This window comes from Mustelus asterias, chromosome 3, assembly GCF_964213995.1.
Source record: "Mustelus asterias chromosome 3, sMusAst1.hap1.1, whole genome shotgun sequence".
NCBI lineage: Eukaryota > Metazoa > Chordata > Chondrichthyes > Carcharhiniformes > Triakidae > Mustelus > Mustelus asterias.
Window position 1 is genome coordinate 128,260,869 of NC_135803.1, and position 21,649 is coordinate 128,282,517.

General features: G+C 42.4%; 1 protein-coding gene across 2 annotated transcripts in view; it reads left to right on the forward strand.

Annotated features, from left to right (window-relative positions):
- arhgef3 (Rho guanine nucleotide exchange factor (GEF) 3) overlaps positions 1-21,649 on the forward strand; it is a 305,631-nt gene that overhangs the window by 103,437 nt on the left and 180,545 nt on the right. For both annotated transcript variants that reach the window (XM_078209601.1, XM_078209602.1), the window contains exon 2: positions 4,306-4,369. In XM_078209601.1, the coding sequence (XP_078065727.1) occupies positions 4,306-4,369 (64 nt within the window). The remainder of the gene's footprint in view (positions 1-4,305; positions 4,370-21,649) is intronic.

The window sequence follows — 21,649 nt, forward strand, 5'->3', positions numbered from 1 at the left end:
ACTTTAAAATCACCTACTGCTGTCTTAAGAATAGGAATGATGACCATATATGACCTGTCAAGTTCCTCCATGCCAGAAGTACTGAGTTACTTTTTAAGTTGTCTTCTAATAAGATTGTTCTAACTCTTAATGTGAGCTTTTGCTTACCTGCTGTAATAATCAAATTGCCTAAATTGCACACACTTCTATCTGGAATGGACATTGGCAGTGAAATATTGTCAGTGAATGTTGGTGCTAACTGCGTGGCACAAAATACGATTACTTCAGTGAAAAAGAGCTTGACGTGCATATGGATTTGCACATGTTCAGAGCCCAGCAACAAATATGGAATTCATGAATATGTGAATAGAAGAGAATGATGATTTGTCTGCCTTTATGTATGGCAGCACATTGCAAAATTGTTATCTGAAAGTCCTCTTATCCAAGTTCTAACTTATACCAAATCAAATCACTTGGTCTGGTGAAGTCATAACGAATGCTGCTGCAAGATATTTTCAGTTTTTTTTTAATGAACTGTTTACAAAAAGATCAAAAGTTGATTACTTTCACACAAATGACCAAATATTTGATCCCATTCATGCTGTATCTCTCTTATTGGCCAGTAGCGTCACTATTTTGTATATTTAATCATGGAACACTGTTTGATTTGTATGCTAGAGGAAGTTTGATTTTTGTATCACCAATTTTTATGTTGACAATTTAAACAGATTAATTATGTTTGTCTTCAGATATACAGATTCCAAGTAACTGATCGTTTGAAACTACTTATCCCACTTTGCGAAACCATCACTTCCAGATAATTCACGATTGGCTTGAAGGTGTTTTGACAATTTACCGAAGTAACCTTCTCCCAGAAGAATGTGCTCCTTTGAAATAGGCTTCACTAGAGTCTGCCTGCAAGTCCCCGTATCTGTGAAGACAAACATCAAGAATAAAGAACATATTTGTATTATACAGCACTGTTCAAGACCTCAGCACAGGCCAAAACACTTCACGATGAATTAAGCATTTTTGAAATGTGGGGAGGGAAGTATGTCATAGAATTATAGAATCCCTACAGTGCAGAAGAGGCCACTCTGCACTGATTCTCTGAACTGACAGAGTACCTTACACAGGCCCTATCACCGTAACCCCGAACATTTCCCATGGCTAATCCATCTAAACTAAAAACCTTGGGATGTCAAGGGGCAATTTAGCATGGCCAATCCACCTGCACATCTCTGAACTGTGGGAGGAAACCGGAGCACCCAGAGGAAACCCATGCAGACACGGGGAGAATGTGCAACCTCCACATAGACAGTGACCCAAGGTCAGACTTGAACCCAGGTTCCTGGCGCTGTAAGGCAACAGTGCTAACCACTCTGCCATGGTGCTGCCCTGCTATCTAGTATGTGCACAGCAAGGTCTCGCAAGTTGCAGCGAGATAAATGATACATTAAATGCTTTCAGTATTGATGGCTCAGTGTTAAATGTTATAAGATGCTTACCTTCCTTCACTTTGGTTGCATGTCTATGACCAGTGGTTTGGGTAGATCCCAACTGAAAGTGGATGGGCAGCGACCAATGGTCTGACTTCAGAGTGAATCATTTATATTCTAAATGATCTCAAACAATTGAAATCCTGAATACATTAAATACCCTCCCTGTTCATCCACTGTCCATGTTTTAGGTGAAAAGTAGATTCTGCATAAATTTGCAGCAAATGTTATTTAAAAATTCAAGCAAGTAGTATCACCAAGCCAATAGGAACAAAATAATTTCATTTTAAATGAAGTCCATAAATTACTTAATTAGTCCATTTGTAGATTAAATGAGTTATCTATCAAACACAGTTACATGATTTACTTAGGCTTTGGCGCAGCCAGAGTAAAGGTGCTCAGCTGGGTGACCCAATTGACTGTCTGGTTGAGGGAGATGGGATGAGACAGACACAATGTAGTGAGTTGAATTGTGGTTCCATGAATGGGGAATATTGAAAAGGTGGCCTGGGGAGCGGCATAGTGCCATAGTGGTTAGCACTGCTGCCTCACAGCGCCAGGGACCCAGGTTCGATTCACGACTTGGGTAACTGTCTGTATGGAGTCTGCACGTTCTCCCCGTGTCTGCGTGAGTTTCCTTCAGGTGCTCCAGTTTTCTCCCACAGTCTGAAAAACATGCTGGTTGGGTGCATTGGCCATGCTAAATTCTCCCTCTGTGTACCCGAACAGGCGCTGGAGTGTGGCGACTAGGAGATTTTCACAGTACCTTCATTGCAGTGTTAATGTAAGCCTACTTGTGACACTAATAAATAAATAAATAAGCAATGATCAGTTCTGACAAACCCTCAACCTGGACGATGGATTTTAGACATTCAAAGCTGATTCCATGCTATTTACATGTTGAATTCATTCCACCACAGACTCTCTAACTTTAACTTGTGTTGGTTCTAGATTCTTTCCTCCCGTCCTTTGATTACAACTGTGACATGTCTCACTTAATCTCTACCACGTCTGCATCACTCAACTCCCCTTCCTAACCATTTACATGTGTGGTTTGGCTGTCATGCCAAATCCAAGCTTCTTTCTCCATTTATCCTCAACCTTTCTTAAACCACTCTCTCTTTCCCCCATGTCATCTCACCATTCTACCTTTCCATTGATTTAGCTTGGATTATTTTCGCTTCCCCATTCGATCCCTATGCAATCCAGTCACCACTTCCAACTCTCTTGCCACATCCTAAATTTGAATGCCCCTTCAATAAATCCGCAGCTATCCTCTGTGTGTCTCTCTCCTTCCAGTATGCTCCGTGGAACCCACTGAAGTATCCTTAGCTGTATTCTTGCAAGCAGTAATCTCAACCGCCCATCCTCCTCTCTCTCACAGATCTTCTCATTCTAGGGTTAAAATCAGCAACCTCCTTCCCATCTCAATTGCACCACTATCTACCAGCAGATCTACAATTGCTGTCTGTTTGTCTGTGTGTGTCTCTCTGAATTTCCCTCCAGAATGTCCATTCACTCACAAAAGGCCCTTGACAACCTGACTATAGAGGATTGTGCTAACATTCTGTCTTTGATTGAAATTTGGCCTGTAGATGGTGACACCTTCTCTCTTAATGATCCTTGCCTCTTGACTATGTTTTCAAATACTTGGCTGATCGGTGGTCACATGGCCCTCAGTCACATCTTGCTCTCATCCTTCAACGCCACCTTTTTCTAGCACTGCTACTATTTCAGCTCTGACAGGTGGGCAAGTCAAATGGAAACGAGGTCTATGCGTTAAAATAGTCCAAATTTCACACCATCGTCACTATGGAAGTTTGATATTGATCTCCTTAACCCCCCCCGCAAACAAGCCAGAGGAGTAATGTTGGAGTTGAGAGGAGGAGGTTCTGTGTAGGGTGCTGGGTGACCAGCGTTAAAGTGTTAATTTACAATGACAACTTGGGGCTGGATTTGGGCTCCTCACCAGCCTATTTAAAGGTGAGGGGAGGCTAAAAAAATAAAGTGAATAGCCTTCCCACCATGTTCCTGCCCACCCACAACCTGTTGTCCAATTTAAATTGAGTGGGGAAGGTATCAGCCCGACTGCCCTTTGGTCTATTGAAAAATTTAAAGTTTATTTATTAGTCACAAGTAAGGTTCACACTAACACTGCAACGAAGTTACTGTGAAATTGAGGCACTTATTCGGCCAATGAATGGTTGCATAAAGGCCTTATCTGCACCCCTCCCCACCCTATCACTATTTTAATTGCAACGAGGTAGGTGGATTCAGGGTAGGTGGCTCAGCAGTTTTCACTACGTGGGCTTTGAGGAGTCACGAGATGAGTTACCTGCCACACAATTCTCAACTTCTGACCTGTTCTTGTAGTTACAATGTTTGTGGCGGATCCAGTTACACCTCGGGCCAATGGTGACCTCAGGATATCTATTGATGGTGGGAGAGTCAGTGAAAGAAATGACACTGAGTGTCAAGGGGAGGTAGTTAGATTGTCTCTTGTTGAAGATAGCCATTGACTGGCACTTGTGTGGTACAAGCAATTACCTCTTATCAGCCCAAACTTGAATGTTGTTCAGGTTTTGTTGTTTATGGACATGGAACAAGGGCATGTGAGATTTAACATGGTCATGTGTAGGACAAAATGGAAGGAGAAATAATGGATTTTAAAAATACTATTATGGAATGTGGGGATCAGTGAAAACGCCAGCATCCCTAATTGCCCTTGAAATACAGATGAACTCTGACTGATATTGGATTTTAATCTGTTACTGATGTTTGTCAAAGGTTCTGACAGTAAAAATTCTATTTGTTTTTTGTTTCCTAGGTCTGCCTTACAAGGTAGCACCTCCTCCCTGCTTTCCACAGTCAGTGGCTGGAATTTCAAGGGGGTAAGTGTATCGTGACTACACTTTCATCCTAAAGACTGGGTATGGCTGGGATTGTACATAAATGCATGCCTTTACCACATCTTTCAAATGCTCTTCCCACAAGAATTAGCAAGGTCACACAATGAAATAAATGACCAGTTATTCTGATTGTGGTAATGTTGACTGAGGAGGAGGAATGGGGTTCAGGACATTGGTGATGTTGACTGAGGTGGGCTTGGATTGGGGGGTGGGGGGGGGAGCTTTTGTTCAGAACATTGTTTTTGAAATAATGTATTGACCTCCACCTGAACCGGTGGAACAGGTAGGTGGTATCTTGGTTGAATATTGTATGTGGCACTTCATATAATACAGTTTTTCCTCTGTACTGCTTTGGCCAACAATAAGATTCACATTCTTTTTCTCTGTAGAATGCGTCAATGTAAACTGTTTAGTCACAAAGGCATCCATTAAGTTTAAGACCATACTTCCATTCATTGGTCTCTATTGGGCATTAACAGGCCACTGATGTTCCAATTTAGGATTTACCCACCAATCAGACCATCGCACTAAAAACAATAGAACAACACTTATTTTCCAGTCTTCCAGGCCACAACTAATTGGACAAATCAGATAATAAGAAACATCAGCTGTAGTTTGTCTGAGCTGTGTGCTAGATAGCCAAGGATTGAGGAGCCTATGGTCAATAGCTTTGGCTTCACTGGCCTAAATTATGTTCGTGGGTGAGGTTTGAGCCAGAGTCTTTTGACTTGAGATTGGTGCTATCAGAGTCCGGCTGACACACACCAATCAAGACACATTTTACAGATTCCAAATGTAGTTGTAAAATGTTTTCATTCATTTTTGAGTTATTTTTCTCCACCCCATTCTGAAGTATCTCGATTGGATATTAGTTGGTCGCAGCATCCATGGACAATGGAGGGGAGATATAAATTAGGATTCTTGCACTTGACGAGAGTGAGAAGTGGATACACATGAACATCCAATGAGGATCAATCCACAATAAATGTATTGGACAGACTGACTTCTTACGGAACAGTTGACAGAGATAGAGGTGAAGGAGAACTTGTTGTAACCCAGTGGGCCGAGGTATGACAGATAGAGTTGAATTCAGATAAAAGCGAGGTTTTGTATTTTGGGAAGACAAACCAGGGCAGGACTTGCACAGTTAACGGTAGGGCCCTGGGGAGTGTTGTCGAACAGAGAGACCTAGGGATGCAGGTAAGTAGTTCCTTGAAAGTGTCACCACAGATAGACAGGGTAGTGAAGAAGTAATTTGGCACACTTGCCTTCATTCGTCATAGCATTTGTGTACAAGAGTTGGGAAGTTATGTTACAACGATACAAGACATTGGTAAGGCCACATTTGCAGTACTGTGTACAATTCTGGTCGCCTTGCTATAGGAAGGATGTTATTAAACTGGGAAGGGTGCAAAAAAGATTTATAAGGATGTCACTGGGACTGGAAGGTTTGAATTATAAGGAGGGCTTTTTTCCCTGGAGCGTAGGAGGTTGGGAGCGGGGAGGTGATCTTAAAGAAGTTTATAAAATCATGAGGGGCATAGATACGGTGAATAGCCAAGGTCTTTGCATAGGATCAAAGAATCCCTACAGTGCAGAAGGTGGCCATTTGGCCCATCATGTCTGCACCGATTACAATCCCACCCCGGCCCTATCCCCCACTTATTTACCCTGCTAATCTCCCTGCCAGTAAGGGGCAATTTACCATGGCTGATTAACGTAATCTGCACATCTTTGGAGTGTGGGAGGAAAACCAGAGCACGCGGAGAAAACTCACACAGTTACGGGGAGAAAGTGCAAACTCCGCACAAAGTGACCCAAGGCCAGAATTGAACCCAGGTTCCCGGCTCTGTGAGGCAGCAGGGCTGCCACCCCAGTGTAGGGGAGTCCAAAACTAGAGGGCATAGGTTTAAAGTGAGAGGGGAAAGAACTTGCATATTGTTGAAAAGAGAGACATGTTACTGAAGCATTTCATCTGTCAGGACAAACGCAAAACTGTCAAATTTCAAGCGACCACAACAATTTATACTACCAGAGAAAAGAGCCCTGATTGGTTGTCTTGGCACACTCATTTCTCCTTTGGTGTAAATTGTTCTGATGGTTTGAAGTTTTGCATTCTTGTGTTTGTCCTGATGTGTGCGAGACGAAAAGTTTCGACAATGTTTCCCTCTTTTCAGCAATACTCAAGTTACAAACATTTGCAATTGTACCATTCCCCAGCTTCCCATGGCAATCACGAGCAATTGGTTAAAAGGAATTTGTGACAATTTCGTTGCCTGACTTTTGGCAGAGAAGATGGTGGTTTCTTCCCTAATTGTGCAGCATGGGGCAGCACGGTGGCACAGTGGTTAGCACTGCTGCCTCATATCGCCAGGGATCCAGGTTCAATTCCGGCCTCGGGTCTCTGTCTGTGTGAAGTTTGCACATTCTCCTGTGTTTGCGGGAATTTCCTCCAGTTTTCTCCCCACAGTCCAAAGATGTGCGGATTAAGTTGATTGGCCATGCTAAATTGTCCCTAGTGTCAGGGGATTAGCAGAGTAAATATGTGGGGTTAGGGAATAGGTCCTGGGTGGGATTGTTGTCGGTGCAGGCTTGATGGGCTGAATGGCCTCCTTCTGCACTGTAGAGATTCTATGAATTGCCATGAGCATTACCTCATTAGGCAGGTTTAGTATTGGCTTCAGTTAAATCCAGCTTGTAATCATTTAATTGCCCTTTGAAGCTGAAAAGTGAATTGTGAAAAGTGTGTACTTTTGGTTCACCTTGGCTACCACAATCTGTGAAAAGAAGAGCATTGTGACAGGGTCAGCTGTGCTTTACGGTACGTTCTGGCCCCCCTGATGCACTTGTTTATTAATATCCTGATTTAAATGTGTTCGGACGCAAAAAGAACTTCAGCACAGTGGATCATTCTTCACGCGGGAGTTAGTTCTAGAAGTAAGGTCAGTTATCATTGAAGTTGAATCCAGCCCAGGGCTGCATGTGTGAGTGATTGGTGCCAAAACCAGTGCAACACCAAGGAAATAGAGACGCTCGAGGCACCACATGAAAGGATCTTTGTCTGTTCCCATCACCGCACTGGTGCTCTTGGAAATCCTGTCCTACTGCCAGTGAGGCTTGGAGAGAGACAGCAGCTGTTTTTGTGCTTCTGTAAGAGGAGCTCGTGCCAGATGTTGCATTCGTATCACATGATGGAGGGGGAATCAAATTCTACTCTTGCCTTTGAAAAGGCACGAGTTAATTTTAATTCAGATTTGTAGACAATTAATTTCTGAAAAGGAGAGCAGCAATTTTTAGGGAAACTCTGTGTGTGATTTGAAGACGATAGTTATGCATTACGGATGCAATATTGGCGGATTATCTCTGCTTGGGCTACTGTTAGGTGTACAAATGAAAGAGACCAGGACCGGTCTGCTACGGCACTATGAAGGGTTTGTATGCATGTTTTCTATGAAAGTATCAAGTGTCTGATATTAGGCTCAACCCTTGGTTTATTATCTGAAGAAAACTCTCTCCTCCCTCAGGAAAATTCTTCCTGCTCACTCTTTCAGTGCCAATCTCTACCTACTGTCCCTATTCAGCCAGGATGTTTCATGCCAATCGCTGCCCTCTTTTAGTACAATCCCTTTAAAATGAGCAGAACCTGACAAAAATTGCTACAAGTGTGAATTTGTATGCAGGATGTACCCCACACGTGTTAAGGTTGCAGCCCTTGCTGTAAAGTTGACAGTATTCAGGCCATCCTTTCCGAGGGAATACAGAAGCTTCATTCATGTCTCGTCTTCATCTTTGAATCAGGAAATTTAGACTCAAGGACCTGAAAATTCAAATGAAAGTGTTTAGTGCTTTTATTGAAAAAAACTTTGTATGTGAAGGAAGAAGTGAGTTCCAGTTTTATCTGATCTGTGCAGTTGATGCACAGACTTATCATTTGACTCATTCGTAGTTCAGTCTATCCCACGTAGGTTTTTCACTCTTTGTTTTACTCATTATATGAATACTGCTAGTTTCTCCACAGTTGTGCAAGATTTGCTACTTGCTGAGCTTGCCAACGGAATTTAGATATCTTAGCAGATTGTTTTGTAGAGGATCCTTATCTGAAACATTAACTGTCTGTGTTCTCCATAAATCTTAACTGATCTACTGAATATTCCTGGCATTTTCTGTCTTTTCATCTGAATAAAACGCTCTTTTAAATGAACAAAATCGTTGTAAATTACCAGAATCAGTCTTCACCTATTCTCCCTATTCAGCTGAAACTTTTCAAGCATTCTGTCATCGTGTGTAAGGTTCCCTTCTAAGAGATAATCTACCATGGACTAGCGTCTTGTTTCATTAATGCTAACCACTCTAGTCTTAGGAAATGCAGTGAAGTGACACTAATATGTAAGAGGCCACATTCTTCAACTGATCTACAACCACACTCTGTCCAGCTGCATCTGGCCCTGATATTATAATGTAGGGTGGCACAGGGTGAAACGGTAGCACAGTGGTGAGCACTGCTGCCTCACAGCGCCAGGGACCCGGGTTCGATTCCCGGCTTGGGTCACTGTCTGTGCGGAGTCTGCACGTCCTCCCTGTATCTGCAAGGGTTTCTTCCGGGTGCTCTGGTTTCCTCCCGCAGTCCGAAAGACGTGTTGGTTAGGTGCATTCGTTATACCAAATTCTCCCTCAGTGTACCTGAACAGGCGCTGGAGTGTGGCGACTAGGGGATTTTCACAGTAACTTCATTGCAGTATTAATGTAAGCCTACTTGTGACACTAATAAATAAACTTAAAAACTTTATAATCATAGAATCCCTACAGTGCAAAATTAGACCATTCAGCCCATCGAGCCTGCACTGACTCTCTGACAGTATCTTACCCAGGCCCTCTCCCCACCCTATCCCCTTTGCATACGATCCTGTGAAGACTGGGTGTTATGTAAGATTTGATGATTTGAATTGTTGATTAACTTTGCAGAAAACCTGCATCAAACAAAAACATGGGCATTGTGTTCCACACATCTCTGATCCACTTGGCATGTATGTGCATAAATCTGAAGGATACCTCCAATTCTTGATGAATCACATTATCTGAACCCTACGACCAAGTTGAATCTCGCCCCTTCCTACTTGTCTCCAGCCAGCTGATTTGAGTTGAATGCTCAAACATTCTACAAACTAGGTGTCAAATGTTCACTCATAAAACGATTATATAAGTCTTGATTTTCACTTGGAGCAGAAATTCGGCAGATCAGGATTGTGGCTAGTGGCAAACTGTTTTAACTTTAGCACTGTAAGGCCTAGATGATTTTAACTCCTGAGCCTTGCCTGCAGTAAGTTGCCCACCCAAACTCCATGGGCGCTGGCACTTGGCAGGAGTAAAATGTCAGGCAGGAAACTGCCATCAGAAAGTGCAGACAAACTCCCTGGCACTCGTACAATGGCAAAGATATTTGGCAGGGACCTAGCAATTGGCAAATGATGCTGCATGGGGTGGGTGGGATGAGGGCAACAACCCAAGGCAGTGGCTACTCGAGCCTTTCCAGTGGAGAGCGAAAGAGCACTCGTGATCTTTCTGGCTCCATGTGGAATTAATGAAACTGTTTGCTGTTTGGGCTCCTTCTGGCCCTAGGTCCTCTTTAGTTAGCTTCAGCAGGCCAGAGGGTCACAGAGGACTTTCCAATTGAGCCACTGGTTGAAAGAGTAAATCGGGTCCCCAGTGACATTGAAAGAAGGATCCTGGAGTATTCCGAAGGTGGCTTCCCTGTCTGCTTGGAAGAACAGACTAAAATGGAGGAGAGTGGGAAGGGAACAGGATGTTGGCTGCTCCGCCTCCTGGATGACATTAGCTGCCCCACTGCTTTCCCTCTGAGCGTTAAAAACAGCCCCGGGACTTTTCTTTTTTGCTTCTTTTACTGGCATGACTCTATTTCACTGTGCAACACTGCCGGGCACTCCTGTTATCTCTGCTTTCTTGGATAACTTGCAAGACTTTTTAAGAAAAACATTACTAATTTATTACACTTACAGTCAAAGTTCGTCTTGCAACAAAATAGCTGTGCTAAACAAATCAGCTTTTTCACCAAAGTTAATCCAGCACCTTTTTAAAACTGTCTAAAGCAGTGGTTCCCAAACCTTTTTTCACTGGGCCGCACTTTCGGAATAAAAATTTTTTGTTGGTAAGAAAAAAACAACAACTAGCAGTGCTTGATTCATAATATAGAACACAACTACTTTATAATATGATCATGGAACATCCAGAAAGTATAAAACAATGCTTGTTTTAAACCATGTTTAAATGTTTCTTTGTCCTTGAATCTTCCCGCCACACTTGCCATCCTCTCTCGCCGCACCAGTGTGGCGCGCCGCACCCTTTGGGAACCACTGGTCTAAAGGATCACCAAAGTTTGTTGCAAAATGTACTGTTCAAAATGTATCTTTTTAGGTGGAATTCTCTTCAAACGCTTTCGGCCTCTGCCAGACTTGAGTATGACTGTTTTAAACTGTCAAATTCTATATTTGTTACTTATTTCTATCTTTGAAAGTTTCCTCACTACCAGATTTGCTTGGTGTTTGCAGACGCTGGCATTGCATCATTAATGTGAGTTCCCTGGTCAGAAACGTCAGCCTACAAAAACAGGCAACAGGAGGAAGTGTATCTCATTTTCCTTCCATCTTGGTTCTTGCTTCCGGTGCTTGTAATAGATAACAAAACAAAATCTTGCTGCTGTGACCGTGCACAAACTGATACTTTGTTTCAACCAGATTCATCAAGTTCTTGCAGAGAAGCAAAGAACTTCCGAATCTCGCTTGACAAGGACCCTGCCCCCGGTGTACAATAATAACATCAAACTGCACAAATTCAGTGGGCAAGAACTTCTGGCCCAACCCATTACTGGGATTGTCCGACTCCGCTGAAAGTTGATGGAATTTTGGCTGGCGGATCCCACCTCGCCGGGGCTGGAAAATCCCGAGCACTATTTTAGACAGAAAAAAAGTCAAATCTGTATCTTGCTGTATCTCTAAAATTGTATCTGTAAAATTGCGTACAATTCTGGTCGCCTTGCTATAGGAAGGATGTTATTAAACTGGAAAGGGTGCAAAAAAGATTTGCAAGGATGTTACCGGGACTGGAAGGTTTGAATTATAAGGAGAGGCTGGATAGGCTGGGACATTTTTTCCCTCTGGAGCATAGGAGGATGAGGGGTGACCTTATAGAAGTTTATAAAAAGCATGAGAGGCATAGATAGGGTGAATAGTCAAAGTATTTTCCCCAGAGTAGGGGAGTCCAAAACTAAAGGGCATAGGTTTAAGATGAAAGGGGAAAGATTTGAAAGGGACCCGAGGGGCAACTATTTCGCACAGAGAGTGACGCGTATATGGAATGAGCTGCCAGAGGAGGTGGTAGAGGTGGGTACAGTTACAACATTTAAAAGACATTTGGACAGTCACATGAATGGGAAACGTTTAGAGGGATATTGGCCAAATGCAGGCAAACGGGACTAGTTCAGTTTAAGAAACCTGGTTGGCGTGTTTGAGTTGGGCCGAAGGGCCTGTTTCCATGCTGTTTATCTTTATGACTCTATGAATGGAAGGTTCAAAAACTATGACAATTACAAAATTACTTTTCTCATCCAGCACCAATGAAACCTCATCAACATTTTACACCTTACATTTTCTGCACCTCATGATGTATAAAAGCAGTATTCTGATGAGAAAATGTACTGGTTTGCTTTGATATTATTTGTAAAGAAATAGGAACTGATTGTTATATGCATGGACACCCAGGGTGCCGCATTTACTGCTGCACAGCAGTCAGGTGCCTCGCATCACTGTGTCAGTCCGCCAGTCATGTGGAGAACTGTAAGAAATGCACTCAATGGAGCTGTCATGATTATTTCAAACTCGGGGATCCAGAAGACGCAACATGGTGGCAGTGGTGTGCACCTGTGACTGAGATCCAAACATTTAAGTCTGCTTTCAGGTTAAGTTGGTTTGAGAAGAATCGACATGAGTTACTGCCAGAGTAAGAGAAAAGCTGAGTGAATTGTGCAAAGATGAAATGGCAGTGGTGGCTATGGCAACAATGAATGCACAGCTTCAGCCCATGATGAATTGGGAAGCTGATGGTGCTGTGGAGACATTTAAGAAGTAACTAACAGTGCAGGCTGACATCCAGTAGCTTCCTAAAAGGCAGGAGCCAAGAGGAAGGGGTCCGCTACCTTTGTTGGCAGGAGAAAAAGGGGTAAATATGTTTAACAGCTGAGGGAAGGTGACAGTAAAACTCCAGACAATTTTGTAAAATTAGCACACATTCAGCATCTCCAGCCGAAATCAAATCATTGAATTCACCAGAATGAATTTCAAAGCAGGAATCAGGTGAGCCTGTTGACGATTTCTTAACAAGTTTGAGAGATGCAGCCAGAAAATCTAAATTCAAGGAAATAGATGAAAGGCTGATAGATCAGCTCATTTGGAGTTCTGAGCACGCTTAAGTATAAAAAGATTTGATTGGAAAGGATAAACTCAGAGCATCATGAGCGGAAGACACTGCCAGATCATGAAGTAACGAGTAGACAGATGACGGTGTTGACTACCCAACCGGCCAGCCTTCAGCTAAGTCAAGAGAACGAGAGCAGGGTTGATGTAGTGAAACAGCAACAAAAGAGTGCACACCGGGCAGAGAGAGTGATGTGCAAGAGCTGTGGACGACGTATACGTTGACAAACAAGGAAATGTCCCACATATGGGTCAAACTGCAGTTTGTGGAAAGCCGAATCTCTGGGAAAAGATGTGCAGAACAAAGAAAGTAGATGGTAAACAAGTTAGCAGAAATGGAGCAACAGGGTGAACGAGAAAGAAAATAAATCATCACCTGGAAGGTGACGAAAAGTTTGAGAACAAAGTAGACATGGGATGTGTAAAACTGCATGAAATAGCTGGATGCGGCAATTCTCACAGAGACAAGAAATTCACACCTGCAGTGCAATGCAAGAGGGCTTGGGTTTGCCAACAGTAACTGGAACATGAGAGCTGAGTTACTCAGGGGAGTTCAAAACTGGGACATTAGAGCGATTTGGGGAAAACTGTTAGGACACCCGGACATTTTGCAAAGCCGGGACGTCTGGTCTCCAACCTATGTTCCCTGTATATTCTTTGATGGGGGAAGGGCAGAGGGTGGTTTACCATCTGGAAGGGCTCCAATGCTGTTGCTCCCCTATTCCCTCTTCCTCCATGATAAAGGAGGGTACAAGCTGAACAGATCAGCCACTAAGTAGGTAGTGAAGGGTGTAGCAGCTTGTGATTATATATGGTTTCACAGTGATGCTATGGAGGGTGTTGAAATGCACACCCATTAATTTGACACCTGCGCTGCGCCACTGAGTTTGCCAGCTCCATGGTTACAGTACCGTATCTCTGTGGCCTGTGTCTTAGAAGCTGTAATGTTAGGCCCACCTGCTGACCTTTTTCCAACCCTTGTGGTAAACATTGTGCTTGATGCTAATCTTGCCAATCTCTTTGCCATCCAGCTGACCCCTCCCTTTGCTCACCCTCTGAGCTTTGCCAGTGGACTTAGTCAGCATTATCCATTCACTTGTGAACAAGGCCTTTCCTATTCATGAACTTTATTGTGAATGGCCGCATCAACGTCATGACCCCCTGACAGAAACCTGGCTTTGAGGGTACATAACACCTTCCACGGCTTTCCTCACCCACAATGATGGGGTGGTGAGATAATTGTATTATCAAGTCACACCTCTGTAACTCCCACACTGCTCTACCACAGCTCATCTGCTGCTAGAGGTCCCATCAGCCTTTATTCCCTCAAGATATGACTACTCCAATGCATTCCTAATTGGCCACGCACATTCTTTCCTTCATAAACTTGGGGTCATTCCAAACTCTGCTGTCCTAAGCCACACCAAGTGCTGTTCACTCACCGCCTCTGTGCCCTCTGACTTACATTGGCTCCTGGTGAAACGACATCTTGATTTTTAAAAAATTCTCATCCTTGTGGTTCAATCCATCCATGACTTCATCCCTCAAATCCCTGTAACATTCTCTGCAATCAGACAGATTGCTATGTACTGAACATGGGAGGATAAGTTTGGGTAAATTTATTGGCAACAGTCCAAGTACTGGATCTCCACACTGTTCAGATATATATATATATATAAGGGCAGAGTTCCCACTCTGAGCAGAATGGACAATTGTGGTGGAAGTCACACCCATAATGGTTCTCATTTTCAAGCGTTTATTTTCCCTGTGTTTCTGCTCAGACTCATTTGGATTCCACCAAATGCTGAACCTGACATGTACTGGCCCAGTCAAGCAATTTTTAAAAAAACTTCAAAATTATTTTTTTCAAAAAAGATTTGCTCTAAAACATTCTTTGATACGGTGAAGAGTGGTGACTTGGGAAATGTTGATTAATACAGCTGAAAATGGATATCACATTTTTAAAGAAAGTTTAAATCTGTGTCAATCCAGCACCTGTGGGTAACTTGATTTTAAATAACTGGAAAAGGGTGTTTAAAATAAAGGATTTTCTTGTTAGGTTGGGATACAGTAGTGAGTTACTTAGTGAATTCAAACAAAAGTTTAAAATGTTGAAAACAGTGTTCTTGCATCCAAAAGTTCAAGTTTATTGTTTGGCACCTCCTCACGGGATAGCAAATCAGCACAATTCTGGAAACTCCAAACAGTAGTAATTCACTTTGGGGTGTTTCCAGTTTTGTGGGTGGGCCCTGTTTCAAGTGCAATATTTTAAAAACTAGCACAGAAAAATTGCAGGAACCTGATTTGTGCTGAACACAGCTTGTGCTCAAATTCATGGGCAGCACGGTGGCACAGTGTTTATCGCTGCTGCCTCGTAATGATTCCAGTCTTGGGTGACTATCTGTGTGGAGTTTGTACATTCTCCCTGCATCCGCATCGGTTTCCTCCGGGTGCACCAGTTTGAACAAAGAACACAGACCAGTACAGCACAGGAACAGGCCCTTCAGCCCACCAAGCCTGCGCCGATCACGTTGTCCTATCTAGACCAACCTCCTGTATCTCTCTATTCCCTGCCTGTTCATGTATCTATCCAGATAAGTCTTAAATGTCGTTAACATGTCTGCCTTAACCACCTCACTTGGCAGTGCATTCCAGGCCCCCGCCATCCCGCACATCTTTACTGAATTTTTCCCCCCTTATCTTGAACTTGTACCCCTTTGTAATTGTCATTTCTGCCCTGGGAAAAAGCTTCCAACTGTTCACCTTATTTATGCCCCTCATAATTTTATAAACTTCTATCAGGTGGCCCCTCAAGCCTCTGTCTTTCCAGGGAGAACAATCCCAGTTTATTCAATCACTCCTTGTAGCTAATACAAGGCAACATCCTGGTAAACCTTTTCTGTACTCCCTCCAAAGTTTCCACGTCCTTCTGGTAGTGTGGTGACCAGAACTGGTCACAGTATTCCAGATGTGGCTTAACCAATGTTTTATATAACTGTAACATAATTTGTCAACTTTTATACTTGATATCTCGGCCAATGAAGGCAAGCATGCCATATATTTTCTTCACCACCTTTTCCACTTTGTGCTGCCACTTTTAAGGATCTGTGGACCTGTACTCCCAGATCTGTGTATCTGTGCCCCTGATGTTTCTGCCATTTATTTTATAGCTCCCACCGGAATTGGATCTACCAAAATGCATTACCTCGCATTTGTCTGGATTAAATTGCACCTGCCATTTCTCCACCCAATTTTCCAGCCCATCCATCTATATCCTGCTGTATTCTTTGACAATCTTCATCACTATCTGCAACTCCAGCAATCTTAGTATCATCTGCAAACTTTCGAATCAGACAGCTACATTTTCTTCCAAATCATTTATATACAATACAAACAACAGAAGTCCCAGCACTGATCCTTGCGGAACACCACTAGTTACAGACCTCCATTCAGAAAAACACCCTTCCACTGCTACCCTCTGACTTCTATGGCCAACACCGTAACAGTTTTAACAACACCAGGTTAAAGTCCAACAGGTTTATTTGGTAGCAAATACCATTAGCTTTCGGAGCGCTGCTCCTTCGTCAGATGGAGTGGAAATCTGCTCTTCAAACAGGGCACAGAGACACAAATTCAAGTTACAGAATACTGATTAGAATGCAAATCTCTACAGCCAACCAGGTCTTAAAGATACAGACAATGTGAGTGGAGGGAGCATTAAGCACAGGTTAAAGAGATGTGTATTGTGCTTAATGCACCCTCCACTCACATTGTCTGTATCTTTAAGAACTGGTTGGCTGTAGAGATTTGCATTCTAATCAGTATTCTGTAACTTGAATTTGTGTCTCTGTGCCCTGTGTGAAGAGCAGATTTCCACTCCATCTGACGAAGGAGCAGTGCTCCGAAAGCTAATGGTATTTGCTCCCAAATAAACCTGTTGGACTTTAACCTGGTGTTGTTAAAACTGTTACTGTGTTTACCCCAGTCCAACGCTGGCATCTCCACTTCTATGGCCAAGCCAGTTCTGAATCCATCTAGCTAGTTCACCCTTGATCCTGTGTGATTTAACCTTTTGCACCAGCCTGCCACGAAGGACCTTGGCAAATGCTTTACTTAAAGTCTATGTAGAGGACATCCACAGCCCTTCCCTCATCAATTATTTTTGTCACCTCCTCAAAAAAACTTAATCAAATTAGTGAGACATGGCCTCCCTCGTACAAACCATGCTGCCTGTCGCTAATAAAGACCACTCAGTTCCTCCCACACCTGCGAAGATGTGCAGATTAGGTGGATTGGCCATGGTAAATGCATGGGGTCACAGGGATAGGGCAGGGGAGGGGAGGGTCTGGGTGGGGTGCTCTTTCTCCCAGAGTCAGTGCAGACTTGATGGGCTGGATGGCCTCTTTCTGCATTGTAGGAATTTTATGGTTCATTTATCTTTTGCAATGGCCATGCTATTGGGGAATTGCACTAACAATTAGCATAGCTGAGTAGACGTTCCAGGCCATTACATTTAAATGTTTATCCCCGATGCAAAATAACGATGCGTGTTTGGATAGGAACATTTTTGGAATGACTCTCCAGTTGCACTTTGTCCACACTAAACACTGAAAATGCTGCAAGACATTCTGAGAAAACAAATACTGAAAATATATTTCCGTCAATGATGTATAACATATGTCACAGACCTTAATGCTGTATTTAAATTGATATGGGGAGCAACAAAACTTTAAATGTTTGAACACTGGGAAACACAGTCCAGGATTTTGAATTTAGAAAGATATAGTCGCAGCGGGAAAGCACAATTAGATGTGCTTAATTTGATTTGGCATCCAATTGGCCAATATACAAGGACAATAAACATGGGATCATATGCACACTTTCTCCTTAATGGAGGGAAAAGACTTGATTCTGAGCAGGTGCCAAAACAGATCTGTGCAGGAAAGAAACCCGGGCTTAGAGAGAGAGTATAGTAAGAGTACCAGGATATGTCCTGTATAGATGGACCGCAATATTCTTGCCATGACATCCTTCAATTAAAAAAAATACTGTAACCATAATTACAAAGGACCCCACACACCCCAGACATTCTCCCTTCCATCTTCTTCCATCGGGAAAAAGATGCAAAAGTCTGAGGTCACGTACCAACCGACACAAAAACAACTTCTTCCCTGCTGCCATCAGACTTTTGAATGGACCTACCTTGCATTAAGTTGATCTTTCTCTACACCCTAGCTATGACTATAACACTACATTCTGCACTCTTGTTTCCTTCTCTATGAACGGTATGTTTTGTCTGTATAGCACGCAAGAAACAATACTTTTCACTGTATCCCAGTATATGTGACAATAATAAATCAAATCAAAAGGATTAAATAGGATATATGCCACACAGGTGTTGGCGCAGTGATTTTTGTCACTAGAGTAGCAATCCAGAGACCTAGGGTAATTCTCTGGGGACGCAGGTTCGAATCCCACCACACCAGATTGTGGAATTTAAACTCAATAGAACATCTGGAATTAAAAGTCTACTGATGACCATGCAACCATTGTTGACTGTCGTAAAACCCAATGGATTCAATAATGTCCTTTACGGAAGGAAATCTGTCGTCCTTACCTGGGCTGGCCTACATGTCATTCCAGACCATAGAAATGCAGTTGCTTCTTAACTGCCCTTTGAAATGGCCTAGCAAGCCACTCAGTTGTATTCAACCGCTGCAAAGAAAACACAAAGGAATGAAACCACACTCTGCTGAGTCCAACATGTACCAGACCCTTATACTACACCACCCCCTTCTCAGTACTCAGTCCATGTTGCCACTTGAAATATGGTACACTTGGCGACGTACTGGAGTGAACCTAACACCCATCAATCCACAGTGAATAGTCAATGATGTCAGAGAAAAGCTGACCAGAAAGAAGCAGAAGAATATCTTTTCATATCAGAGCTTAATTATAGGCTGTAGAGTTTGCTGACTTTGGTGTATTCTTAAAAATTCTGAGAGTTTGTCCATGTCCAATTTGTATACCAATCCATCTATGGAAAGTGAAGGTGAGTTAGGCCAAGTCTGTCTTTATTTCTCTGCATTGCAAAACTGTTCAGTGGTAATACTAAGCTTCACTAAGTAAATACAACACTGTTAAAATAGGTTAGGACAGTCAAAAGGGTCAGCTTTGATAAAGGGTCATCTGGACTCGCAACGTCAACTCTTTTCTCTCCTTACAGATGCTGCCAGACCCTGCTGAGATTTTCCAGCATTTTCTCTCTTGGTTTCTGTGCCATTTAGATTGACAATTTCAATCAAATCAGCTGCAGATGCGTATTATTATTATAAGGGACAGGAATATTATTATTATTATTCTATTCAGTTTGGCTTTAATTTAAATCCTTAACTCCAGAATTTTAAGAATTGAGTTCTAATACTTGATCCTCAGTGAATCTCCTCGAAGTTGCATCTTGAAAGGGCATAAATTGTGACTGTGACCAGGTCTGAACCTCAATTACTTTTCTTAAAGATCTCTTCAAATTACAATAGGGTTTGGTATGTACAAATGTTGAGTAATTTAATTATTTGAGCATCTTATTTGTTCTGCAGAACCTTCCCAGCATTAAAAATGTCAGTGGTACCTTCATGTGGAATGAATATTGTATTATGGAAGAATGCTGTGGTCTGCGTTGCTTTTATTGCGCACATCTAACTCTTCATAAAGTATTGAAATTGAACAGTATGGCAATGGGTTGAAGTCATTGGGTTACATTTTAGTTTCATTTGAAGCAATTTTTAAAAGCGGCATCTCGGCCTTTTGGCTAAGATGCAAATGAGATCAAGCCTTGGAGGAGGAGGAGGTATGGCTACTCCAATCAGCTTGGATCACGTAGATCAAGCCCAAGACAGGAGGTGAGAGGCCTGTCTTGTCAGCTTGGATCGGGAATGTCTCAACTTGTTGAGACTCTGAATTGGACTTGGATTTGATTGAATTGGAATAAAAATACAAAAAAAAAGTATGGCAATAGTGTAGAAAGATTTCTAAAATAAATATTTTTTAAAAATATGGCCTTCAAAAGTTTTTCCCAGGCTGTATGATTTTGATAGGTGGCATTTCACTTATTTGAGTTTTGAGTAATTGCTAATGAAAAGAAATAAGAATGAAAATGACATTTTATTTGTTGGGTAAAAATGTTTTTTCCTCCCCTCTCAAATCATTGTCGTCTGACAAACTTGCGCTGGCAAGACTTGTTCCTCCTCTTATTTGTAAGGTTTCCTGCTGCTGCAGATTGTTTTGGAACAGTTTTTGCTTTTTCAAATTTGACATTAGCACAAACTGTTATTTCATCTGTTCGTTTCTACGCGAGTGTTGCATTTTCTAAAAAGATAGTATAATATATTTGGGGTCATTAACTTTGCTTTGTGGGCATCATGTTTCCAGCCTCCTCCTGTATGTGGTGTTTCCCCCACCCGAGTAGCTATTCCTGTCCCTTCGCTTAATTTGTCGACTTTGTTGCGTTGGATGTTTCCTGTCAACCTGTTTCCTCCAGGGTTCAAAAGCTTCACTTTGTACAAAGCCCGGTATGAGGTCTTGTGGAAAAGATGATGAATGCCACGAACCATAAATGGCAGCTGCACCCGGAGACAAGGAGTTCCCTAGCATGATGGTTTTGTTCCAAAATTACCGTGCTGCAATAAACAAATAACTAGGTAAACCTTCAATGATCATCTGTGGTTAACTCTTGAAGTACTAAAGCAAGCTTAGTAGCAAAGGTCTTCCAGAATATCAGAGATTATCATGGAGATGATCGTATTGCTCCATGAGACGAATGGGACGCCTAGTCACTTTTTTGACAGATTTGTAACAGGAAACACACTGCCTGATGGGATCTAATCTCTGTTCTGTATAAATGTCTGCCTTTGCATTATCCTGAACTTGTGGGAGAGCCTAGGGTCAGAGGGCATAATCTCAGGGTCAGGGGTCACTCATTGAAGACTGTGATGAGGTATTTGTTTTCTCTTCGGATGGTAGTGAATCTGTGGAATTCTTTACCACAAATGGCTGTAGAGGCCAGGTGGAGATAGGCAGATTTTTAATCAATAAGGGAATCGAGGGTTATGGGGGAAAAGGCGGGAAAGTGGAGTTGAGGATTATCATATCAGATCAGTCGTGATCTAATTGAATAGCAGAGCAGATTAGATGGGCCGAATGGCCTACTTCTGCTCCTGAGTTTTATGGTTTGATGAACTGCGTATTGTAAAAGCAAAGAGCACCAAATGAAACAAGATCCAAGGACCCCCTGCCCCATAACACTCAGCGACTACTGGAGTTATTCTAAACTATTTTAAGTATGTTAAATCTCCAACTGGTTTTCTTTTGGTTTACTGACCAACTGGTCCATTATAAAAAAAGTAAATAAAAACTACTTATTATTCCAACTTGTGAGTGGATAATTCACAGGTCACTGGAAGGTACTGAAGTCATCAGGAGCCACAGACTAAAAGTACACCACGCTTGATTTTTGCTGAGGATAAAGTTAAGAATGATCGGTTTATAGTAACATTTAACAATCTGTTTTACCTCCGTAATGCTACTTTGTGCTATTGTTGTGAAGTAAGGCAGTTGTGAAAGTTGGATAGAATGGCTATTGCACTGATTTGGATGTACTGTATCAATGTATCCTACTTGAGAAGGCCGCTTTAGGGGTGGAAACAGCCTGAATTTCAGTCTGTTGAGTGGAGTTAAACAGATCCTATGCGCATCCTGATGATCGAACGAAGCTTCTTCCATC